Below are 24,503 nucleotides of genomic sequence, written 5' to 3'. Positions count from 1 at the left end.
CTATGCAGCAACATCCACTACAAAAGATGAGGCATGTTAATATTTATAGCTTTCACCAGGAAACACTGGAAATGCTTCTTAGGTTGTGAATGTTGAGTGAGGCCAGGTGTGTGCTTGTAAGGAGACCATAGTACTACATCTCCCAGGAAGGCTCAGATGGAAGAAGATTAGGGACAGCTGCACCTGAAAGATATACAAGATTCAGTGTATGTGGAAGGAAGTAAGGGCTCTTGTGCAGGAAGTGGGCACAAGACCTGGCCAGTGGTATTTGGAGGTCTGCAGGCAGCAGTAGTTTTCTTTGGTGGCAGTCTTTTTGATTTGAGTATTGCCCGGCCAGCTTGGTACCATGTCTTTTTAACCTTGCCCGGTTCCAAACCTGGCCAGGTTCTCCCCCTTCATGAACTCTTGTTCCTTCATGTCTCAGATGGCTGATGACTGCTTGATGCTGTGAAAACTGACCCGGGTGGGAGAGGTGGGGATGGACATGGCGCGGGCCATGCGAGCACGGATGGAGTGCTTGTCCTGCCAGCGATGCCACCGCTTCCTGACTGCAGAGCGCACCTGTGATGACAGAGAAGAACAGGGATATATTACAGACAAGTTTCTTTCTTGCTTCTAGCTCTGTTCTGCTGTGAGAAGCCACAAGTTAAACCTGTAAGTCACCAAAATAATAGTTTGGGATACTTTGCATTCAAAGCTCCTGTCTGGTTCATTCCTAGACAGACTGCTCCTCATCTATGAGAAAAAGCAGTGAGGGTCTGAATGAGCTGGGAGATTCTTAATCTCTGCAGTACTCCCAAATGAAGGTACTGATGTGCCGATGATGAGAAGCCCCGTGCTGTTCCAAATAGCGCTCTAAAATTAGCGCCGGAACAGCACGAGGCTATACTGCCCCTATGATCAGAGCTAATCGCACGCAAATTTAAGCACGCTATTAGCTCTGATCATAGGGCTACCGTGCAGGATGATTGAGCCTGAGCACTTGCCTGACAGGTCCAGGCTGTCCTGTAGCCTCAGCTGAAAATGGAACTGAAATTTCACAAGGGTATGCCATGAGCTAGTCAGAAATCATAACTCAGCTCCTAAAAGGATCCTTTACTGAAAAACCCACACTTAAACATTTCTTAGGCCTTATTTTACAAATAAAATGCTCAGCTCCTTCATAGAAAACTGCTTCGGAAGATAAACAGGAATGTGGCTCTGTTATGTTCTGTCAATCTCCTCAATGTACTTGTGCTAATTAGCTGGTTTTGTTCATGTTAAAACCAGCATCATCATCACTCTGCCAGCAAAATTAGTCCTGCAGCAGCAGGAGATAATGTCTTATAAACACGTTTCCTACTTCTGGTGGTAGGGGAAGCTACTTGGAGGGAGTTCTTGGATCCCCAGTGAGAGTGTGGGAGATGACCCACAAAAGCGGGATGCTCCAGCTAAATGCAAGAAACATCAGGTCTGGACTCTTCCTGCTCAAAGCATCCACCTCCACAAGCTTCCATGGCATTTCTGTCACTGGTCTAGAATAAGTGAGTTCTTGGGCTGCTGCCAAGTTCCCAACCAAAATGTCAGGAGGGTCCCCAACTGACAAGTCACTCCTTGTCTGGAGGAGTCCAAGAGATGGCTCTGAAAAGAGCCCTTGGGGCCAGGCCTGACAGAACCAGGACGGAATAGAAAAAAAGATGTGAATCGTCAATGGCAATGTTGAGAAAAATAATTTATTCACCACATTATTTAAAATAGGCCTGACACGGCTGTGTTTCGTTCTCCTAAAGGGCTACGTCAGGGAACCAATTCCACCTACTGGACTAAAACAACTCCTCTCCTGAGAAGCAGCTGCTTCGCCTCGGGCCTTCCCTTACTGTGTCCAGCCCTTGTGGAAATAGAAAGTTACATCAGAGGAGGGTGGGACACAGTGAGGGAAGGCCTGAGGTGATTTCCTTCTGTCTTGCTGCGCCCTATGCCTGGAATAGACTTCCTGAGCCCCTATGTCTTGCCCCATCCTTGACGATCTTTAAATCTAGATTGAAAGCCCACCTCTTTAACATTGCTTTTGACTCGTAACCACTTGTATCCACTCGCCTCCACCTACCCTCCTCTCCTTTTTCCTCTACACATTAATTGATTTGTTTGCTTTATTTTTTGTCTACTAGATTGTAAGCTCTTTGAGCAGGGACTGTCTTTCTTCTATGTTTGTGCAGCGCTGCGTACGCTTTGTAGCGCTATAGAAATGCTAAATAGTAGTAGTAGTAGTAGTAATCTGCTTCTTTCACAGACATGAAGCGATGCATGCTGGTGCTGTGCTGCCAATTCAGCGATTTTAAAAATGCAGGGGGCCGGGTGGCAGAGAGAAGGGGGCTGTCAAGGATGTTGAGGATAGGCAGATGGAGACTGAGACTGGGGACTGCGGTGCCGGCGGTCTGAATAAAGGGACGGGTCGAAAGCAGCGGGAGTGGAGCATCTCCCTTTGTATTTACACCTGGGGTGGACCGCCCCCACTGCCCTGCCCTTGGTATATCACTGAGCAAGAGACAGTCTGCAGCCAAGGGGGCTCTTTCCTGCCCTGAAGAGGTCACTAGACCACCAGGGCAGTACAGTAAGGTAAGGGGAGGGAAGGATAGGACACCCCTAGGCTTGCCCGCCCACCTTTTTGCCCAGACAAATCCGGACGGGCAGGCTGGCAAAACCTGCCTGGTTGCCTGGCTGTGTCCTCAAAAAGAGGACATGTCCAGGTAAAACCGGACGTATGGTAACCCTACCTTGAGATCATATGACACAATCGCCTCCAAGTCTCCTGCTTCTTTCATACACACAATGACTTCACCCCCTATACCATTCCCCTGGATTTTTGCAACCCTGCATTTTTTAGCATTAAATCTGAGTTGTCAATTGCTGAACCATTCTTCAAGCTTGCCAGATCCCTCCACATGCTATCCACACCCATCCACAAAGATCCCTCCACATGCTATCCACACCCATCCACAAAGAGACAAATCTTACCAGACAGTCCTTCTGCAATATCACTCACAAAGATGTTAAAAAGAGCCAGCCTAAGGACCAATCCCTTTGGTACACCACTGATAACGTCCTTTCTCTTGGAGCAAGCTCCATTTACCACTACCCCTGTCTCCTTCCACTTAGCCAGTTTTTAACCCAGACAGTTTAGGACTCATACTGCGGGCACTTAGTCGCCTATACAGAACCATTTCAAAGGCTTTGCTAAAGACAAGGACACCACATCTAGCACCCCTCCTATATCCAACTGTTTGGTCACCCAGTTAAAGAATTCAATCAGATTTGTCTGCTAACCAATTGGAAACTGTGTGTTTGCAGATAGCTACCCCCATCCTGTTTGGATCAAAAGGAACAAAAAACTGGGTGGACCATCTATAGGCTTTAGTCCGCTCCAGATAGAAGGCTAAGGCTTGCTTGTAATCCAATATATGCAGTACACTCTCACTAGAATGGGACATGTGGTTTTGGGAAAAATGTTGGCAGGATGATTGACTGATTAAGATGGAACTGACACTACCGTATGAAGGAACTTAGGGTGTGTGCAGAGAGCTACTCTATTATGGTGAAACTACTAGGGCCTGAAGCTCACTGACTTTATGAGCTGAAGTGATTACCACCAAAAACACAACTGTCTAGGTCAAATACTTCAGATAACAGGAATCTAGTGGCTCGAAAGGATCTTTCACCAGCTGGGTGAGGTCAACGTTGAGTTCTGATGATATAGTTAGAGGCTTGATCGGGGGTGGGGGGAGGCCCTTATTAGTAACAAACCTCTCATGAAGTGAACAAGTAGAGGCTGTACAGATATGCTTCCAAGAGCCACAAAGTCTCTCCTTTTGGACCTGCCACACCCTCTGTGTCCTCAACTGCATTTTTAAAAAGAGAATAAAAGTTAGGTTCATAGGCCCAAGACACCCGATGTACCAAGAGTGAGGGTCCATTACAGAAATCACTCGATTACACTGGGTGCACCTTTTGAAGCCACTAGGGGTCTTCTGGGATATCGAGAAAAGAATTGCAGCCAAATTAAACTCCTGAATTGTGAACAGAAAAAGGGGAAGTGTTCAAATTGAGGTTGGTGCTCCAGCCTACATGGGCCATCAACTCACGAAAAAGAAAGGAAACTTCAAGAAATGAAATTAAAGGAAAAGAAAATACAGAAAAGAAAAATGAAAATTATTCAAATAAGGAAAAAAAAATACCTGCACGAGAAGGCACCGTGAAAGAGAAAGAGAGATATGCACTGTGAGGACAACATGAAGATGCATCCTCCCTGCTCCATGGAAAAACGAAGACTGAGGGACAAGCAGGAGGGAAGGCACCAGCACATGCATGGTGAGACGCTGCTAGAAAGTTCTAATTAATATCGCTAGTCAACTTCCGCGCTAGGCCATCTGACATCACCCAGATGTGAGAATACAATGGCCTGCTGGTCCTCGGAGAAAAACAGGTCTCTTGATAATTTTTAGATCTCCAGGGAGAAAACTAGCATAGTGGAATCATTGAGGAGAATCTGTTTCAAATGTGATGGAAAAATAATAAGCTTTATTAATAATCAGCTGATGTTGGAAGATGGTGGGGGTGGCAGAAGGAGGCTCATACTAGTGCTGGAAAAATGGTCCAATGCTGGAGATGGGGCTGAGGGTGGGAGAAAGGGCAGGTACAAAGGATGGGTGTAGGAGAAAGGTTCTAATGTTGGGCCTGGGAGAAGGGGTGAGTGCAGAGGGCTGATACAGAGGCTGGGGCTGACAGGAAAACAGGTGAAAGTAGCGGGCTATGGCTTGGAGATGGGTCTGATGCTAGGTGTTGGGAGGAGGGGGCTGAGACTGGTGATGGGCAATGGGGGAAGGCAGAGAGGCAGAAGGGCTCAAAGAAGGGAAGGCGAAGAGAAAAAGTGGAGTGAGTCAGAGGGAAGGGATCAGAATGGAAGGAAAGAGGAAGAGAAGGGACCAGAATGGCAGAAGAGGGGGTAAGAAAGGAAAAGTATGGAAGGATGGGGGTAAGAAGAGGGAAGACTGGAGAAAGGGGAAGGGGTGAAGGATCTTGAAGGAGTGAAAAAGAGATGAGAGGCACTGGAAATGGACAGATTGGAGAAAGAAATGAGGAAACTGGGTAGCAGGTAAGAAAAAGAAAAAAAAGGCTAAATGCCAAGAGGGACTGAGGGGTAGATGCATCAAGCAAACGTAAAAAAATCAGAAACGTAAAAACCTTTACCGAATCTCAAATAACGAAGCATGCTCCAAAAACACAGCCCCAAAAAGTTTGGTGCGGTATTGGAAAGAACGATGCACTAATCCCCGTCGGTAATCGGCTCGTAAAGCATGCGCAAAGCAGCTGCTGGCTGCTCTGCGCATGCCAGAAACGTAAGAAAAAAAAAGAAAACACAAACACGTGGCTCCCCACTTCCCCTGCATGTCTCCACAAACATTAAAGGATCGGGAGGGGGCAAAGGCGCTCATCAGCAGCATCCTGTATGGATGGCCTTGCCTTGTCCCCCCCCCCCGAAGTCCCCGCTGCTCCCCGCTGCTCCGTTTGTGAAATAAAAGCTTTTAAAAATGAAACCTTTGCAGTTGCTGGGCTCCCCCTCCCTTCCTGTGTCTCTCTTCTTTAGTCGGCAATGCTCCGCCTCCTGCCCTCCTCCACCTCCGTGCCCCGCCCCCCCTATTTCGTCCCCGCTGCTCCCCCCCCCCACCGGACCCCCCCTCCACCACAATGGCCGGTGCAGCGCCTCTCACCTATGTTTGAAGGCGCTGCACAGGATGGATCAGCTATTCTTTAGCTCTTCTGTCTCCTCCGATGTCTCCTTTTTCTTCCTGTGTCCGCCCTCCTCTGACGTCAGTTATCTACGTAGATAACTGACGTCAGAGGAGGGCGGACACAGGAAGAAAAAGGAGACATCGGAGGAGACAGAAGAGCTAAAGAATAGCTGATCCATCCTGTGCAGCGCCTTCAAACATAGGTGAGAGGCGCTGCACCGGCCATTGTGGTGGAGGGGGAGTCCGGTGGGGGGGGGGAGCAGCGGGGACGAAATCGGGGGGGGCGGGGCACGGAGGTGGAGGAGGGCAGGAGGCGGAGCATTGCCGACTAAAGAAGAGAGACACAGGAAGGGAGGGGGAGCCCAGCAACTGCAAAGGTTTCATTTTTAAAAGCTTTTATTTCACAAACGGAGCAGCGGGGAGCAGCGGGGACTTCGGGGGGGGGGGAGGGGGGGCAAGCAAGGCAAGGCAAGGCCAGGCCGTCCATACAGGACGCTGCTGATGAGCGCCTTTGCCCCTTCCCGATCCTTTTTTAATTTAGTTTCCTTTTTTATTTTAGGCACAAGGAAGCAGGGAGCCACTTTTCTTTTAAAACACGCCAGCAATTTGGTTTTTCATCGTGCAGGGGGCAGTGGGGAGATGACAGCTCAGGCTTTAACGACAGGTCTGAGCTGACGTTAAATTTCTGGTGGTAAGTGAATCGTTGCTATCGTCGGTATGGTTAGTGCATTCCGAATTGTCTACATTTCAATGGTAGTTTCTCATTTGCATCCCAGTTTCGTTAGCTGCTACTACCGTCAAAAAATAGGCTTTAGTGCATGGAAAGGATAGGAAATTCTTCCTTAAGGGCTCATTTAACGATGAAAAACGTTTAGTGCATCTGGGCCTGAATGACAGATAATGAGCTAGAATTGGTGAGAGATGAAGATAAATGAGGTGAGATATGAAGAGAAAGTGAAGACTAAAGGGTGAAAGAAGGAGAGAATGAGGGGTAAAATCTAGCTGCTGAATGGAGACATACAGAAGACAGAAATGTTTATTTAAAATCTTCATATACTGCCATTAATAGGACACAGATCTAACCTAATCTAATCCTGACATTTTTGTTCCGCTTTATCAATATGGCTCAAGGTGGATCACAATCAAGAAAAGAACCAAAAAGATAATCCCTCTTATAAACAGTATATGCTAGTAATTTTGACTATAATTTCTTAATTTAAAGCCCGTCAGATATTGTGTAAAAAGATACCCTTTAACCATTCTCCTAAAAGTACAGTAACAGGTCAATAAGACATTTTTTTCAGTACTTTTTGAGATAATATATAAATTTGAAACTCGGCAGTGATTCTCTGTTAGAGACAGATCTAAAGATGTTTTTTTTTTTTTTTTTTTTTTTTTTAAAGAGGGCCTAACTACAGATCTTTTCCAGAGTAGAGGAACATGACCAATAGTGAGACTCTTAAGGATCATACATAAAATTATAGGTAGAAGTCCATGTCTTGATATTTGAAGCCAGCTTGATGGAAGCGGGTCTAATTGGGAGTCTCACAGCAGTCAGGGTTTTCAATAGCTGAGTCAAGGACGGCACAGAAAATATATCCCTCATTAAGGATGGAGCCTTATCAAATGAATCATATGTTGAAAGAAAAATGTGAGATATAGGAGTAACTGATGATGTTAGTGAATCACAAAGTAATTTTACCTCATTTGAGAAAAAGAGGCTAAGAGGTGTACTAGGTCTGTTTCGATCTAATGAGAAAAAGCAAGAAAACACACTTACACAGACAGAAGTACTAAAGAAATAAAGACACTTATTAGCAGCTTAAATATACATCACCAAACTCAACAGCATCATCTCAGTGCCTCTTCAGCTGGGAAAGCCCCTCTTCAGCTACACCTGACAGTAGTTTGGGATACCTGCATCACTTGTCAGTGGAGGGCTTCAGCTGGGGAGGGGTCTTCCCGGACTTTTCTAGTCCATAACAAACAAGTGACTTCATAGTCAACTGGCCTTGACTCATCTTCTCTTTGTTCCTTCTTTCACATACAGTTTCCAACTGTTCTTAACCACCAGTCCAGTACTACCTTGTGAAAGATGGTTTTACAGGAGCCCTTCTTACTTTTCCTGCCCAGGGCCATTTTCAACCCTAACTACAACACTGACACACTGTTCCCCCCCCCCCCCCCCCCTGCATCCCTCACACTTCAGAAGTCCCTCATCACATATACAGACATCCACTCACCAGCAGCTGCAAGATACAATATATGTAGTAAGTCATGGACTCATAACTTACATTCATTAAACTTGCCATGCCATTCTGGACTTGTGTTTGATGAGTTGTAAAATGAAATGTCCTAGCTCTGTGATAGAACAACGCGGAGTGTACATTAAAGCAGTGCTTCTCCACCCAGTCCTTGGGGCACAGCCAGCTAGTCCAGTTTTCAGGATATCCACAGTGAATATGCATCAGATAGATTTGCATTCATTGCCTTCTTGGTATGCAAATCTATTTCATATTCACTGGGGATATCCTGAAAACCTGACTGTGCCTTGAGGAATAGATTGAGAAACACTGCATTAAAGAATTGAGTGGTGTGGGATTTATACTGAGGTTCTTTTTTTGTCTTGTATAAAACCTTCAGATCAGTGACATTCATAGAAACAATACTGATACATAGCCATCCTCACACACAGGCAAACAGAGGTAAGGAGGAAATTTGATGTACAGCAAGAGGAACAGCATTCCACAAAATAGGTCCAACAACACAAAGTACCCGAGTATGGACCGCCTTCAAATGAATTCGATGAAATGAAGAAACGTCCAACAAACCCTGACCTTGAGACTGAAGTACTCGCACAGGACAATACATCCGCAAACTATGAACTAAGGCCAACAGAGCGTCATCATGCAGTGCTTTAAAAACCAACACCAATAACTTAAACTCAATGTGCTTTGCAATAGGCAACCAATGTAATCTCTGTAATTGAGGGGTAATATGATCTGTTTTACTCACCCCTGTAAGAAACTGGGCCACAGAATTCTGTGCTACTTGCAACATCGAATGTGGAAGAACAAATAGAAGAGCATTTACAATAATCAAAATGTGGTAGCCAGGGGCCTAGCTACTATGGGGCCCCTGCCGACGACCCTCTCAACCCCCCCTCCTGCTGCCAACCCGTCGTCACCGTCTGCTACCTTTGCTGGCGGGGGACCTCAACCCCCGCCAGCCGAGGTCCTCTTCTTTCTTCGTTTTGTTTCTGAGTCTGACGTTGTACGTGCAGGACGTCAGACTCACAGAAACAGAATGAAGCCCTGCAGATCGCAAGGCTTCGTTCTGTTTCTGTGAGTCTGACATCCTGCACATTGTAAGTGCAAGACGTCAGACTCAGAAACAAAACGAAGGAAGAAGAGGACCTCGGCTGGCGGGGGTTGGAGTCCCCCGCCAGCAAAGGTAGGCGATGGTGACGGCGGGCGGGGGGTCAAGAGGGTCGTCGGCAGGGGGGGGGTCAAAGTTGTTGTTGGTGGTGCTGGCGGCGGTGGGGGCGGCAGCGCCGGGGGGGGGGGCAAAATGTGCCCCCTCACCTCGGGCTCTGGACCCCCCTCCCGCCAAAGTCTGGCTACGCCCCTCACTGGTAGCACATAACTCTGCAGCACAGTGTGAAAGTTCTGTTCAGAAAGAAAAGTCTAGCAATCAAACGCAGCTTAAAAAACATTACCTTAATCACTGAAGCAGCTTGCTGGTAGCACATAACTCTGCAGCACAGTGTGAAAGCTTTGCTCAGAAAGAAAAGTCTAGCGATCAAACGTAGCTTAAAAAACATTATCTTAATCACTGAAGCACCTTGCTGCTTAAAAGACAAGGTTGTGTCCCAAATCACCCCTAAACTATGAATTGAAGACGACAAAGGAACAAAAACAGAATCCAACTGAAAACCAGAAAAAGGACAAGCCTCACCTGAGTATGCTAGCCACAAGATCTGACTCTCTGCTCTACATTCAAGGCCAACCCATTAGCCCCCAGCCATGCCTTTACAGTCCGAATATAAGACTCAACCAGTTTTACTGCCTTATGTACCATAGCAGGTACAGGAAAATAAAACTGTGTATTGTTGGCATTGTAAGGAGTATGGTAAGGAGTCTGGAGAAAGAAAGGGGGTGGGGAGGAACCCCAGCTACCAAAAAGGGAAAGATGACACGGTGGGGGTTCCGATCCTGCCCAAAAGGGACATAAGAGTAGAACACTACAAGTCCCAGAAAGCCCCAGGAGAGCACCTGGTAAGGGGGAGAAATAGGGTGCACCTCCCAGAGGCTCCAAAAGGGGGCCAACCAAAAAGGGAGAAAGCTGAAGCTCTACCCTGGTGGAAAAGGTGGTGGTGGAAAAAAGGGGCGGAGAAAGAACAACCCCAGAACCCGGTTAATGAGGGAAAAGGGAATCAGCTGGAGGGGGGGAGGGGAGAGGATAAAATGGACTGGGCTCCAGAGGAGAGGGGAGGAGAGGAGCCAGAGGCGATGGAAGAAGGAGAGCCAGAGGAGGTCCCTGAGGAACCGATGGAGCTGTTGGCTCTGACTCAGTCAGAGCAGGAGGTATAGGGGGCTGTCCGGGTCAAGCGGGAGGAGGTCAGGAGAAAAGGCTGACCAAGAGGGTGGGACCCGGAGGCTTTGAGCCCGCGCAAAGCCTTGCTACTTTGTGATACTGTGTTTGAAAAGCCTGGCTACATTTAGGGCTGTGTTTGGAAAAGCCCTGCTGCAAGTGGAACTGTGTTTAAAAGCCTTGCTACTTTTTGAGACTGTGTTTGAAAAGCCAGGCTACATTTAGGGCTGTGTTTGGAAAGGCCCTGCTGCAAGTGGAACTGTGTTTAAAAGCCTTGCTACTTTGTGATACTGTGTTTGGAAAGCCTGGCTACATTTAGGGCTGTGTTTGGAAAAGCCCTGCTGCAAGTGGAACTGTGTTTAAAGGCCTTGCTACTTTTTGAGACTGTGTTTGAAAAGCCAGGCTACATTTAGGGCTGTGTTTGGAAAGGCCCTGCTGCAAGTGGAACTGTGTTTAAAAGCCTTGCTACTTTGTGATACTGTGTTTGAAAAGCCTGGCTACATTTAGGGCTGTGTTTGGAAAAGCCTGGCTACATTTAGGGCTGTGTTTGGAAAAGCCCTGCTGCAAGTGGAACTGTGTTTAAAGGCCTTGCTACTTTTTGAGACTGTGTTTGAAAAGCCAGGCTACATTTAGGGCTGTGTTTGGAAAGGCCCTGCTGCAAGTGGAACTGTGTTTAAAAGCCTTGCTACTTTGTGATACAGTATTTGAAAAGCCAGGCTACATTTAGGGCTGTGTTTGGAAAGGCCCTGCTGCAAGTGGAACTGTGTTTAAAAGCCTTGCTACTTTGTGATACAGTATTTGAAAAGCCTGGCTACATTTAGGGCTGTGTTTGGAAAAGCCCTGCTGCAAGTGGAACTGTGTTTAAAAGCCTTGCTACTTTTTGAGACTGTGTTTGGAAGGCCAGGCTACATTTAGGGCTGTGTTTGGAAAAGCCTTGCTGCAAGTGGAACTGTGTTTAAAGGCCTTGCTACTTTTTGAGACTGTGTTTGAAAAGCCAGGCTACATTTAGGGCTGTGTTTGGAAAGGCCCTGCTGCAATTGGAACTGGGTGTAAAAGCCTTGCTGTAAATTGAAAGGTGCTGGAAACAGCCTGTCTCCCCAGGGAGCCGGGTTTTGAGTGGAAAGATCCCTAAGGAAGTGGGACAACAGAGGAAAAGGGCTCTGCGCTGAGGACCAGCAGGTTCTTTTCTACAAATGGTGGCAGTGGTGGGATCTTTCTACAGGACCTGTCGCTAGAGAGGAGACTGGGATCAGACGGAGGGAGAAGCCCCTCGGGAGGGCCAACGCGGAGAAAGGCGCAGACCCATCTGGGGTTCCGGTAAGCGGGCCTGACGTGGGAGGGGAGATAAAAAAGGGGTCAGGAAAAGAGCCCAACATAAAAAGGGGTAATCGCCCTTGGAGGAGTTTTCTCTGTTGTTTTTTCCCAGGTGGTGGTGCCGGCCTCGAGATGGACCCCAAGGAGATCTTCGGATGGATGACTCTGCAATTTCAAAAACAACAGGAGCTGACCGCCAAAATAGTCGAAGACTCCCTGACCACCGCTCGCGATCAACAGCAACCCGTACTGCACATGCTGCAGGATTTTTTTCAGAGAGGAGCTACTACTCCCCGTGAGGAGGGAGCTGGAACTAATGGACAAGGGATCGGAGCAGGAGGAGCGGTAGGACCTGTATCCCTACATTCACTTAACTGGGGAAAATTGTCAGAACAAGATAATGTGGACGATTTTTTAACGGCATTTGAAAGGGTGGCTGGGGCGGCGGGGTGGCCAGGAGAGCAATGGGCTATGAGGTTAGTGCCTTCTTTGTCAGGGGAGGCATTGGCAGCCTTTAGGGATTTATCTCCTGTAGATGCTGCCAATTATGCTAGACTGAAAGAGGCTATTAAAGACCGATATGGCCTCAGTACCCAAGCTTACAGACGCAAGTTTAGAGCCACAAAATGGGAAAAGGGTACCCCCCCTAGAGTCGTAGCAAATAAACTTATGGATTTAGTAAAAAAATGGCTGGAGCCCGAGCAACATAGCCTGCAAGAGGTATTGCAGGAGTTGGTGGTGGAACAATTCCTTCAGGGGCTTCCCGAAGGAATTAGGGTTGAATTAATAAAGAGGGGATGTAAGACGGTGGAGGGGGTGACGGCTGGGTTGGAGTGCTACCTAGAGGCCCAGCAGTGGGGTACCCCAGGGCTGGAAGGAGGAAAAGCCCGGGTGGTAGAGAAAGAGGGGCCCCCCAAAGTTTCCCTCATCAAGCCAGAGACCCCGACTTGGGGTAGGAAGCCCGAGGTAGTTGCAGGCCCGAGTAAAAAGGCTGCCCCTTTTGGGAACAGGGTGTGTTTTAAGTGTGGTAGCGCTGGACATTTAAAAAAGGATTGCCAGTGGCGGGAGGGATGGATCTCGCGTCTGGAAAAAGGGGGTATGCCCCGGTACCTGACTCAGGTTAAGGTAGAGGGGGTACCCGTTACGGCAATGTTAGACTCAGGCGCGGATCAGTCCATGATCTCTAGAGGGCTCTGGGAACAGATACGGAGGAGGAGACCCCCGGGGAGGGAGATCTATGAAGGAAAAGTGGCCATACAATGTATTCATGGGGCTAAGATGCCTTATGCCCTCCACAGGGTCAACTTACAGGGACCCCTGGGGGACATAAAGCTTGCGGTGGCTATTCTGCCCAGATTACCCCAAGATATGATCTTAGGAAGGGATTGGCCCCAGTTTAGGGAATGTATGGGAGAAAAAAAAGTGTTGGTTACCACCAGAGCTCAGTCTAGCCGTGAGGCAGATAGGGGCGGGGAGGACCTCGGGGGTGTTTTTCCTTTTCAAGGCGAGGTCCTGGGGGATCCAGGCCGAGAAAGGAAAGGAAAATCCTTGAAAAGAAAGGAACAGAAGGATAGAAGGGAGGCTCTTCAGAGGGTACAGAGGGAAAGTTACCTGCCGGTGGCCCCAGAGGAATTGAGGGAACAGTTTCCCCAATTTCACCGAGAGCAGGCCACAGACCCTACTCTGGAGTATGCGTGGGAGAGGGCCCACCAGGGGGAAGGCCAGGCAGCCTCCGGGTTCATGGTGGACGGGAATATATTGTATAGGAAGGTGCCTAGCTGGGAGAATTCGGGGGGAGGGAAACAGCTAGTGGTACCCCGGGCGTTCCGTTCTCTGGTGGTAAGGCTGGCCCATGATCATCCCCTGGGGGGGCATAAGGGCTCCCAAGCTACGCTAAACCAAATATTGGCCCGATTTTATTGGCCAGGGATTTATGGGGAGGTGGAAAGATACTGTAAATCCTGTCCCAACTGTCAAAAGGTATCAGACAGATTCCCTCCAAAAGCCCCTTTAATGCCGCTGCCTAGGGTAGACCAACCTGGGAGGAGAATGGCCATGGATATCGTGGGGCCGGTGACAAGGTCACAGAGAGGGTTCCTCTACGTGTTAGTGGTGATGGACATGGCCACCCGATATCCATGGGCCCTGCCCTTAAGGAATGTTTCGGCGAGGAATATCGCTAGGGAGCTTATAAAAATTTTTTGCGAGGTAGGGTTCCCCCAAGAAGTATTGACCGACCGGGGGTCCAATTTTATGTCGCAGACATTGAGGCAGGTATGGGAGGCCTTTGGAATAAAACATATACGCACGGCGGCTTACCATCCCCAAACAAATGGGATGGTGGAATGCTTTAACCGGACCTTAAAGGGTATGCTAAAAAAAGCCTTGGGGGCGGACAGGACCGGGTGGGACCAGCTTTTACCATTCGTGTTGTACGCCTACCGAGAAAAGGTGCAAGCCTCCTTAGGGGTTTCTCCTTTTGAATTAATGTTTGGGAGGCGCCCCAGGGGTATGTTAGATATAGTGCAGGAGCACTGGGTGCCCCCCGAAACGACCGATAAAACCGTGGTGGAGTATTTACAGGATCTAAGGGGCCGGTTAGACAGGATACAAAAATATGCCCAAGACCAACTAGAACATAGCCAAGAACAACAGAAGGGGTATTATGACAAAGGGACCCGGGGAAGGGAGTTTTCCCCAGGGGATAGGGTCTTGATATTAATTTCGGAAGATCCACATAGGTTCTCCTCCCGGTGGAAAGGACCTTGGGTGGTAAGGAGGAGACTCGGTCCCCTCACCTATGAGGTGGCGAATGAGAGGGGTAGAGTACAAACATTTCACGTTAATCTAATGAAGCCCTGGGTAGCTAGGGTAGGGTATTAAACCTGTGAGGAAGAAAGGGGGGGCGAGGAGTTAGGGCCTCAAATAAGGGAGATTTTTAAGCACGGCGAGCCCGGAGTTAATCCCCAGTTACCCCAGGAGAAAAGGAAGGAAATAGGAAGGCTCTTAGAGCGCTTTAAGGATGTGTTGACGGCCTGTCCGGGGAGTACCCACTTAATAGAGCACGAGATAATCACCGAGCCGGGGAAGATCGTAAGGCAAAGGCCCTATAGACTCTCCCCGATGAAGAGGAGGGAAGTCATTACCCAAGTACAAGAAATGTTAGACTTTGGGGTAATTGAGGAGTCCCATAGTCCTTGGTCCAGCCTGGTAGTGTTAGTACCTAAGCCTGAAGGCGAATGGAGATTTTGTATTGATTTCAGGCAGCTTAATACGATCTCCCAAACGGATGCTTATCCTATGCCGTATATAGAAGAGCTAGTGGACCGGTTGGGAGCTGCCCAGTATTTGACTACTCTAGATTTAACAAAAGGGTACTGGCAAATCCCCCTGTCTCACGAGGCCCAAGCGAAGACCGCTTTTAGTACCCCCATGGGCTTATACCAATTTAAAAGGCTGCCTTTTGGCCTCAATTCAGCTGCGGCCAGCTGCCAACGCTTGCTTGACCAAGTCCTCAGACCACATCAGACCTATGCTGCAGCGTATATGGATGATGTGGTAATCCACAGTGAGGACTGGGACACCCATTTAAAGCAGGTAGGGGCAGTGCTGCAAGCTTTACGGGAGGCAGGTCTTACCCTTAACCCTAAAAAGTGCTGCTTTGCCCAATATAGGGTCAAGTACTTAGGCTATAACGTAGGCCGAGGAGAGGTGCGGCCTTTATTGAACAAAGTTCAAAGCATCCAAGAATTTCCTCGGCCCAGCCGGAAAAAACAGTTGCGGCGATTCCTAGGTATGGTGGGCTATTACAGGCGATTCATCCCTCACTTTTCCGAAATCGCTACTCCCTTAACAGATATGTTGAAGGGTAAGAACCCCGATCAGCTGAGATGGGGGGAGGAGGAGTTGCGGGCCCTAGAGCAGATGCAGAATGCCCTGTGCCAGGAACCGGTGTTGAAGGCAGTAGATTTCAGAAAACCTTTTATCCTGCAAACCGATGCTTCGGGTAGGGGGCTAGGGGCGGTGCTGTCTCAAGAACACGAAGAGGCAGAGCACCCTGTTCTGTATCTGAGCCGAAAACTCCTACCACATGAGACCCATTATTCCACCATAGAGAAGGAGTGTCTAGCCATAAGATGGGCGGTGCAGGAATGTACAGTCTATCTGGAAGGGCGACCCTTCAAGTTGGTGACGGATCATGCTCCACTGAAGTGGCTTAATTTAATGAAAAACAACAATGGAAGGCTGATGCGCTGGTATTTAGCCTTGCAACCCTTCCAGTACACAGTGGAGCATCGTCCGGGGAGGTGTCTGGCGAATGTGGACGCCCTATCCCGGGTAGGGGACGATACAGAGGAAAAGGGAAAACGGGGGGGGGAGTGAAAGCTTAAGGGGGGGGGGGGGGTATGTAAGGAGTATGGTAAGGAGTCTGGAGAAAGAAAGGGGGTGGGGAGGAACCCCAGCTACCAAAAAGGGAAAGATGACACGGTGGGGGTTCCGATCCTGCCCAAAAGGGACATAAGAGTAGAACACTACAAGTCCCAGAAAGCCCCAGGAGAGCACCTGGTAAGGGGGAGAAATAGGGTGCACCTCCCAGAGGCTCCAAAAGGGGGCCAACCAAAAAAGGAGAAAGCTGAAGCTCTACCCTGGTGGAAAAGGTGGTGGTGGAAAAAAGGGGTGGAGAAAGAACAACCCCAGAACCCGGTTAATGAGGGAAAAGGGAATCAGCTGGAGGGGGGGAGGGGAGAGGAGAAAATGGACTGGGTTCCAGAGGAGAGGGGAGGAGAGGAGCCAGAGGCGATGGAAGAAGGAGAGCCAGAGGAGGTCCCTGAGGAACCGATGGAGCTGTTGGCTCTGACTCAGTCAGAGCAGGAGGTATAGGGGGCTGTCCGGGTCAAGCGGGAGGAGGTCAGGAGAAAAGGCTGACCAAGAGGGTGGGACCCGGAGGCTTTGAGCCCGCGCAAAGCCTTGCTACTTTGTGATACTGTGTTTGAAAAGCCTGGCTACATTTAAGGCTGTGTTTGGAAAAGCCCTGCTGCAAGTGGAACTGTGTTTAAAAGCCTTGCTACTTTTTGAGACTGTGTTTGAAAAGCCAGGCTACATTTAGGGCTGTGTTTGGAAAGGCCCTGCTGCAAGTGGAACTGTGTTTAAAAGCCTTGCTACTTTGTGATACTGTGTTTGGAAAGCCTGGCTACATTTAGGGCTGTGTTTGGAAAAGCCCTGTTGCAAGTGGAACTGTGTTTAAAGGCCTTGCTACTTTTTGAGACTGTGTTTGAAAAGCCAGGCTACATTTAGGGCTGTGTTTGGAAAGGCCCTGCTGCAAGTGGAATTGTGTTTAAAAGCCTTGCTACTTTGTGATACTGTGTTTGAAAAGCCTGGCTACATTTAGGGCTGTGTTTGGAAAAGCCCTGCTGCAAGTGGAACTGTGTTTAAAGGCCTTGCTACTTTTTGAGACTGTGTTTGAAAAGCCAGGCTACATTTAGGGCTGTGTTTGGAAAGGCCCTGCTGCAAGTGGAACTGTGTTTAAAAGCCTTGCTACTTTGTGATACAGTATTTGAAAAGCCTGGCTACATTTAGGGCTGTGTTTGGAAAAGCCCTGCTGCAAGTGGAACTGTGTTTAAAAGCCTTGCTACTTTTTGAGACTGTGTTTGGAAGGCCAGGCTACATTTAGGGCTGTGTTTGGAAAAGCCTTGCTGCAAGTGGAACTGTGTTTAAAGGCCTTGCTACTTTTTGAGACTGTGTTTGAAAAGCCAGGCTACATTTAGGGCTGTGTTTGGAAAGGCCCTGCTGCAATTGGAACTGGGTGTAAAAGCCTTGCTGTAAATTGAAAGGTGCTGGAAACAGCCTGTCTCCCCAGGGAGCCGGGTTTTGAGTGGAAAGATTCCTAAGGAAGTGGGACAACAGAGGAAAAGGGCTCTGCGCTGAGGACCAGCAGGTTCTTTTCTACAGCATATAAATGATATCTGACCCCTGTATCAGCCAACACCTTAGATACAGGGAACATAAACAAATTAAACAACAATGAAGACAAACAGGAGCCCTGCGGAACCCCAGCAGCCACGGCCATCCAGTGGGATTTAGAAGAACGCTGAACTACCTGAAAGGCATGGTTCACCAAAAAAGATCGAAACAAGGCAAGAACTTTACCAGCAATCTCAAATGATTGCAACCACTGATACAACAGTATCGAACGCTACTGCCACATCCAGCAAAATCAACAAATACAGAGTACCCTGGGCAAAACCAGATTGAATATAATCCAACATTGTAAGCATTGTCTCCGTATTATGCTGCATATGAAACCCAAAGTGTGCTCCACAAAATCAGTCAACTGAGACAACACCAATTTCTCTAATACTTTAGCAAAAAAAAAAAAAAATTAGAAATTGGGCAAAAATGCTCAACTTGGTCCATACTCAGTGAATGTTTTTTCAACAGAGGGTGAACCGCCACCCTTTTCAAAATGGCAGGTACCATGGCTTGATCAAACATTTTAATAACAAGAGAGGCCATGGAATTAGAAATATCAGACTTCGAGGCCTTCAACATTGCCATGGAACATGAATTCAGAGGACTAGTGGAATTTCTCAATGACTGAACCACACGATCTACCTGTGTAGAATCAACATGTCACTACTGTCAGGAATAGTGAGTCCTTGGACCAAAGCCAGAGCTTTGGCAGACAAATCACCTGGGCTGGCAGGAATCAGAACAGACTGGACTAGGATTAACTAACAGACTCAACAAGGCAGGACAGAGGTAACTAAATACAATGGACAACACAAAAATCTGATCCAGACGAGGCAAGGAAAAGAAGGCAAGGGCCAGAACTGGAACCCAAATAGGACAAGGCAAGACTCGGAACTGGATTAAAACTGGGACTGAGACCTAGAAATACAAGATAAGGCAAAACACGGAATTAGATTAAAACTGGGTCCAGAAAAGGGCAAGACAAGGACAAGGCAAGGACTGGATCCGCACAGGACTAGACTGAAAGAGACAAGACAAAGCACACCTAGACAGGCAAGACAGGGTAGAAGCTAGGCAACAAGAATAACAGAAGCAAGACAATAAACAAGGCATGAACAGGATTCAGGATTCTCAAACAGGCTTGACTGGAACTGGATTCTGGAACGGGCTTGGCTGGAACTGGATTCTGGAACAGGCTTGGCTTGGCTGGAACAGAATACTGAAAGGGACTTGGCTTAGCAGGGAACTGGAACAGAAATAGCTCAAACATAAAGCAGGATCAGAACCTGGCTCAAACACACACAGGAACAGAACTTGGCAGAAACAGAGCTCAAGAGTAGAAAGCTGCACGGGAATGGGGTTTGCGGGAATCCCGTGGAACCCACAGGATTCCCACAGGGACGGAAGCGGTTCTGTGGGGTTCCTGCGGGGACGGAAGCAGTTCTGCGGGTTTCCCTTGGAAGTGTAAGCTACACCTGCATCAGCTTCTCATCTACCGAGTACCAAGTTCTTTGAGTGCTGTCTCCTCCTCCTCCTCTTCCTCCTTGCTTTAACAGCATCATTTGTGTCTCTACCACCTCCTTAATGGAAAAATTTCCACATTTGTGAAGTAATGCTTAGATGGCGAGTCAAGGTACAAAAGCAAACACACAGAAACAAAGCAAAGCATTGAAACACAAGACTCAAAGAAACACAGAACAGACCTTCAGGAATAAAGCCAAGTAGGGAAATAATCTAAACAGGTAACACAAGATTAAGAGACCTCTTGCAAAGGCAATGTAGGAAAGCTCCCTGGGTCCTTATAAAGGAGTAGGCTGAGGAAATGAAGCAGAAGCAGGGAGACCAAAGCGAGGCTTGGCTTACAGGAAGAACAACAATAGGAAAAAAGGCAGACTGGAGAGGTCACAGAGCTAGATACAGAGAAACAGTAGGTCTGAACATAAGGGCACGGCTACAACCATGACACAACAGGACTAAAATCTGATCATAACTCTCCTCCATCCATTCCATTATCACCAACCAGCAAACTCAACTCCTTATCCCTATGCATCTTGGCCTGAAAATAATTTGCCAACTACTGACTAGATGGTAAAGAACCCTCATTAACAGAAGGGACAACCAAAGACTTAGCAATTCGCTCATCAAAGAAAGCACGTTTAATAGTAACCACTGATCTTTTATACAATTCAAGGGCAACTTCAGACAGCCCAGAACACTGCAGCTAGACTCATATTTGGTAAAACAAAATATGAATGTGCTAAACCCCTACGAGAAAAACTACACTGGCTCCCACTTAAAGAATGCATCACGTTCAAAATATGCTCCCTAGTTCACAAAATCATTCACGGAGATGTGGCAGCCTACATGTCAGATTTGAAAGACTTACCACTCAGGAATACCAAAAGATCATCCCGCACATTCCTTAATCTGCAGTTCCCTAATTGCAAAGGTCTAAAATACAAACTAATGCACACGTCAAACTTTACCTACTTGAGCACACAGTTATGGAATGCACTACCGAGCAACTTAAAAATGATCCATGAAATAACGAACTTCCGCAAACTACTGAAGACCCATCTCTTTAACAAAGCTTACCACAAAGATCAACCAATGTGAATACACACAATTCCTCCACATATATTCAGAACTATCTTACATTAGCTGCTTGTATTTCTAATATCATCTTGACCAAGATCCTTCTGTAACACTAAATGTTTATTTTCTAATATATTTCCACCATTCATGATGTATTGTAAGGCACATTGAGCCTGCAAAGAGGTGGGAAAATGTGGGATACAAATACAATAAATAATAATAATATTACTCTCTCTGTGCACAAGTATCAGGATGCCACAGCCAATTCCTTTCTTTCTTCCATAACTCCCGCTTTTGCACCTACAACTCGAAAGTATACCAAAGATGATGAATCCTATGCCTAAACTCACATAACTGAACTGGAGCTAGCTATCCAAAGACATATCAAGTGATCTATGCCATCAATCCACAGGGCCTAGTGCCCAATATAATGTTAATCCAGCAGTGACTCTGGGTCCACATTCCTATGAATGGATAGTGACAGTTGGATCACTGTCCTGCTTATAATCGAACGAGAAAAACGCCCAAGTTCCGACCTAAATCGGGAGATGGACGTTTATCTCACAAAAACGAATAACACGGTATAATCGAAAGCCGAACTTGGACATTTTCAACTGCACTCCATCGCGGAAGCGTACAAAGTTGACGGGGGCGTGTCAGAGGCGTGGTGAAGGCGGGACTGGGGCATGGTTATCACCCGAACAGAGATGGGCGCCTTTCGCCGATAATGGAAAAAAAGTATGTGTTTGTAGCTAGAATTTAGGGCACTTTTCCTGGACCCTGTGTTTTCACGAATAAGGCCCCAAAAAGTGCCCTAAATGACCAGATTACCACCAGAGGGAATCAGGGATGACCTCCCCTGACTCCCCCAGTGGTCACTAACCCCCTCCCACCACAAAAAATGATGTTTCACAACTTTTTATTTTCACCCTCAAATGTCATACCCACCTCCCTGGCAGCAGTATGCAGGTCACTGGAGCAGTTATTAGGGGGTGCAGTGGACTTCAGGCAGGTGGACCCAGGCCCATCCCTCCCCTACCTGTTACAATTGTGCTGCTTAATGCTTATTAGTCGTCCAACCCCCCCAAACCCACTGTACCCACATGTAGGTGCCCCCCTTCACCCCTTAGGGCTATAGTAATGGTGTAGACTTGTGGGCAGTGGGTTTTGAAGGGGATTTGGGGGGCTCAACACACAAGGGAAGGGTGCTATGCACCTGGGAGCTCTTTTACCTTTTTTTTTTGTTTTTGTAAAAGTGCCCCCTAGGGTGCCCGGTTGATGTCCTGGCATGTGAGGGGGGACAGTGCACTACGAATCCTGGCCCCTCCCACGAACAAATGCCTTGGATTTATTCGTTTTTGAGCTGGGCGCTTTCATTTTCCATTATCGCTGAAAAACAAAAACGCCCAGCTCACAAATTGTCGAATAAAACATGGACGTCTATTTTTTTTTCGAAAATACGGTTCCGTCCGCCCCTTCACGGACCCGTTCTCGGAGATAAACGCCCATGGAGATAGGCGTTTCCGTTCGATTATGCCCCTCCACGGCACTCTACAATTTGTTGCCTGAAAGCAAAAGTGTTGTATGTGCAATTTTTGTATGAAATGAGATATTTCAGTACATCTACTTTAAGCTCGTTTGTGAAACTGTTGTTTTGATACTTTGATAAGTTAGTATTTAAAAAATTAACATTTGATATATTATTGGTGATTATAATAAGCACAATAAACTTCCACTGCTCATTTTTTCTGTTTCATATTAAGCGCACATACAACACTTTTGTTCTCAAGCGATGAAATGTTCTCAATACTATACAAAGGACCTCAGAGAAAACAAATATATTCCCTGGTTTTCACTTGAATCGATATCACAGGACGCCACATTTCTGGTGCTACTGTCTCCTGTCAATCAGCAGAAGAAAATGATTTATGACTTGAGCTATGGACAGACTCTATGTGCTAATGGCGAGACAAACAGGTTCAGAATCAGATGTCACTGCCCTGGGGTAGGCACCTGTTTACACTAGACATTTTTCACCCTCGCCAGCACATTAATTGTCTCCTTTTTCATTATGAGTATTCTACCGCTGCTTTGACTGTGAGGGCTGATTAACAGGCTGAGCGCAAAGATCATTAATGTGTTTGCCAGCTCTGGAGCAGCAAATCCTTCTAAGATAAAATACAACAGATTGTATATTGTTCTGGACAATATAGCCATTGCAAATGAAAACAAAATGTATCTGTTATTGTGGAATTAGTGCTGCTGTGAACATTGGTAGCTTTAGGTACAGTACTGTGTGTTTATCTTTAACATAAGCAAAAAGGCCACTCTGGCTACCCAGAGAGTGATATAAGGAACAGAAAAAGCACTGAGGCTCTGGACTGGAAAGAGAAGGACAGACAGAAAAGGTGGAGGATAAGGAGGGTGGAGATGGGAGGAAGGTGGAGGGCAGGAGGGAGAGGAGACAGGAGGAAGAGGAAGGTGGAAGATAAAGAGGGCAGAAATGGAGTGAAGAAGGTGGAAGGCAAGAAGGAAAGGAGACAGGAGAAAGAGGAAGATGGGGATAAAGAGGGAGAGGAGACAGTGAGTGGTACAGAGGGAGGAGATGGGGTAAGGCAGGAGGGAGAGGGAACATGGAGGGATGAAGGCGGACTACACAAGGGAGTGGGAGGGTGGAAGGTGTTGGGCAGGAGGGAGAGCAATGGAATTAATGTGGTGGAGGAAAGAAGAGAGAGAGAGAAGAGGGCAGAAGAGAAAAGAAAGAAGTGAGGAGATAGAGGGAGAAAGGTTCTGTGTACACATTACAGACACTGCTACAGTTCTGTACTCTTACACTTATAAGAGTATCTCATTAGCGTGAAAACAGAGCAGAATATAATAACAATTGTTTAGAACTTACCTCACTGTTCAAAAAGCAATAGAAAACCGACACAAAGAAGCCCTAAATATAGAAAAGAAACAGACTTTAATGGCATATTTAGTCTTTTCAAGCCACTTATTTTTTAAAACACATTTCTGAAGCTGCCAAGATACCAAGCTGTAGGAGGAAGACTTTTTGGCTAATTCTAACTTCAAACTTAGATCCCAAAGCATGGTGATATTATAGTCCTTAATTCTATCCATTGAAATCAGTCCTGCTGGCAGGGCTGCCTCTAGGCTGTCTGGCACCTTGCGTAGAACTCAACATGACATCCTCCCCATCCTGTGCATAACTTAACATAGAGCCTTCCCCAATTTGGTGGTGAAAGCTGTGACACACAGAGCCCCTTCCTAAAGTAAGGGTGAAGGCTCCAGCACAACATTCCCTTTTCTCTCTTCCCTTCTACCCAACATCTGCTTCTCTTTCTCTTACCCTAGTATTTATCTATACTGATGCCCACATGGGGGCAATTTTATAATTGTATTCCAGTTAAGCACCTGAAGGGCACAGGTAGTGACCTATTCTATAAAGGAACCTAGGTGACAAGGTTCCATGATCAAATACTAACATAACCGGCAATCGACATGCCTAAAATTTAGGTACTGCCACTTGTGCCATAGAATCAGATACCACGACAGGACTGTCAGAAATTTAAGTTTGGTCTAAAATCTCCATCCTGGAACTGGGAAACCTGGTAGCTCAGACCTTCCCTTAATCTTAATACTATATTTTAGGTATTTGTTTTCATTTTCAAGTATTCCTGCCTAGTTTATAACACTTAATCCTCCTCATCATTCCCAGTGCATCCTGGGACTTGTAGTTCTCCACCTGCACTGGACTGTTTCTATATAAGGTATGTGGGGACTGGCATGTTCTCATGTGACTTGTACCTGGAAGGACTGCAGGAAGGAGTTAAAGTAGATGAAGACAATTCGAGAGATCTCGTCTTCCCCAGGGGTGACAAAGAACAGCATATAGGTGATTCCCAGTAGAGGCAGCAGCACTAGTGTGGCCTTCACAGCTTTCCTGGGGAAGTGAAAGTTCATTTATTCAGTAAAAAGAATTTCATCTTATATCTGGATTTAAAGTGCTCCTCCAGTCTAAGCCACCTCTAAAACAAGAGGGCAACCTGTGTGTGGGTTCACCAATCTTTTGGGTCTATGGTCAGCTGGCACAGAGGAAGCACTCCAGGCTGAGGGACAGTCATCTCCTCTGATCCCCAGCACTGGTGCACCCTTGGGCTAGTCAGTAGACAGCAGATGAGCTTCTTTCCCTACAGTTCTCGCACGCCTCTTGAAAACTAGCTGAGAAAGAAGGATAATGGTATGTAAAAATTGGAACAGACC

General features: G+C 47.1%; 1 protein-coding gene across 1 annotated transcript in view; it reads right to left on the bottom strand.

Annotated features, from left to right (window-relative positions):
• Nucleotides 1–282: 282 nt before the first annotated feature.
• LOC115481735 (corticotropin-releasing factor receptor 1) overlaps nucleotides 283–24,503 on the bottom strand; it is a 59,146-nt gene continuing 34,925 nt past the window's right edge. The window contains exons 5-7 of the mRNA XM_030221084.1: nucleotides 24,048–24,183; nucleotides 23,137–23,178; nucleotides 283–561 (exon numbers count right to left, since the gene is read on the bottom strand). Coding sequence (XP_030076944.1) covers nucleotides 421–561; nucleotides 23,137–23,178; nucleotides 24,048–24,183 — 319 coding nt within the window. The 3' untranslated portion in view covers nucleotides 283–420. The remainder of the gene's footprint in view (nucleotides 562–23,136; nucleotides 23,179–24,047; nucleotides 24,184–24,503) is intronic.

This window comes from Microcaecilia unicolor, chromosome 12, assembly GCF_901765095.1.
Source record: "Microcaecilia unicolor chromosome 12, aMicUni1.1, whole genome shotgun sequence".
Taxonomy (NCBI): Eukaryota; Metazoa; Chordata; class Amphibia; order Gymnophiona; family Siphonopidae; genus Microcaecilia; species Microcaecilia unicolor.
Note: the sequence above shows the minus strand (reverse complement) of the source record. Positions and strands in the feature narration are given on the sequence as shown.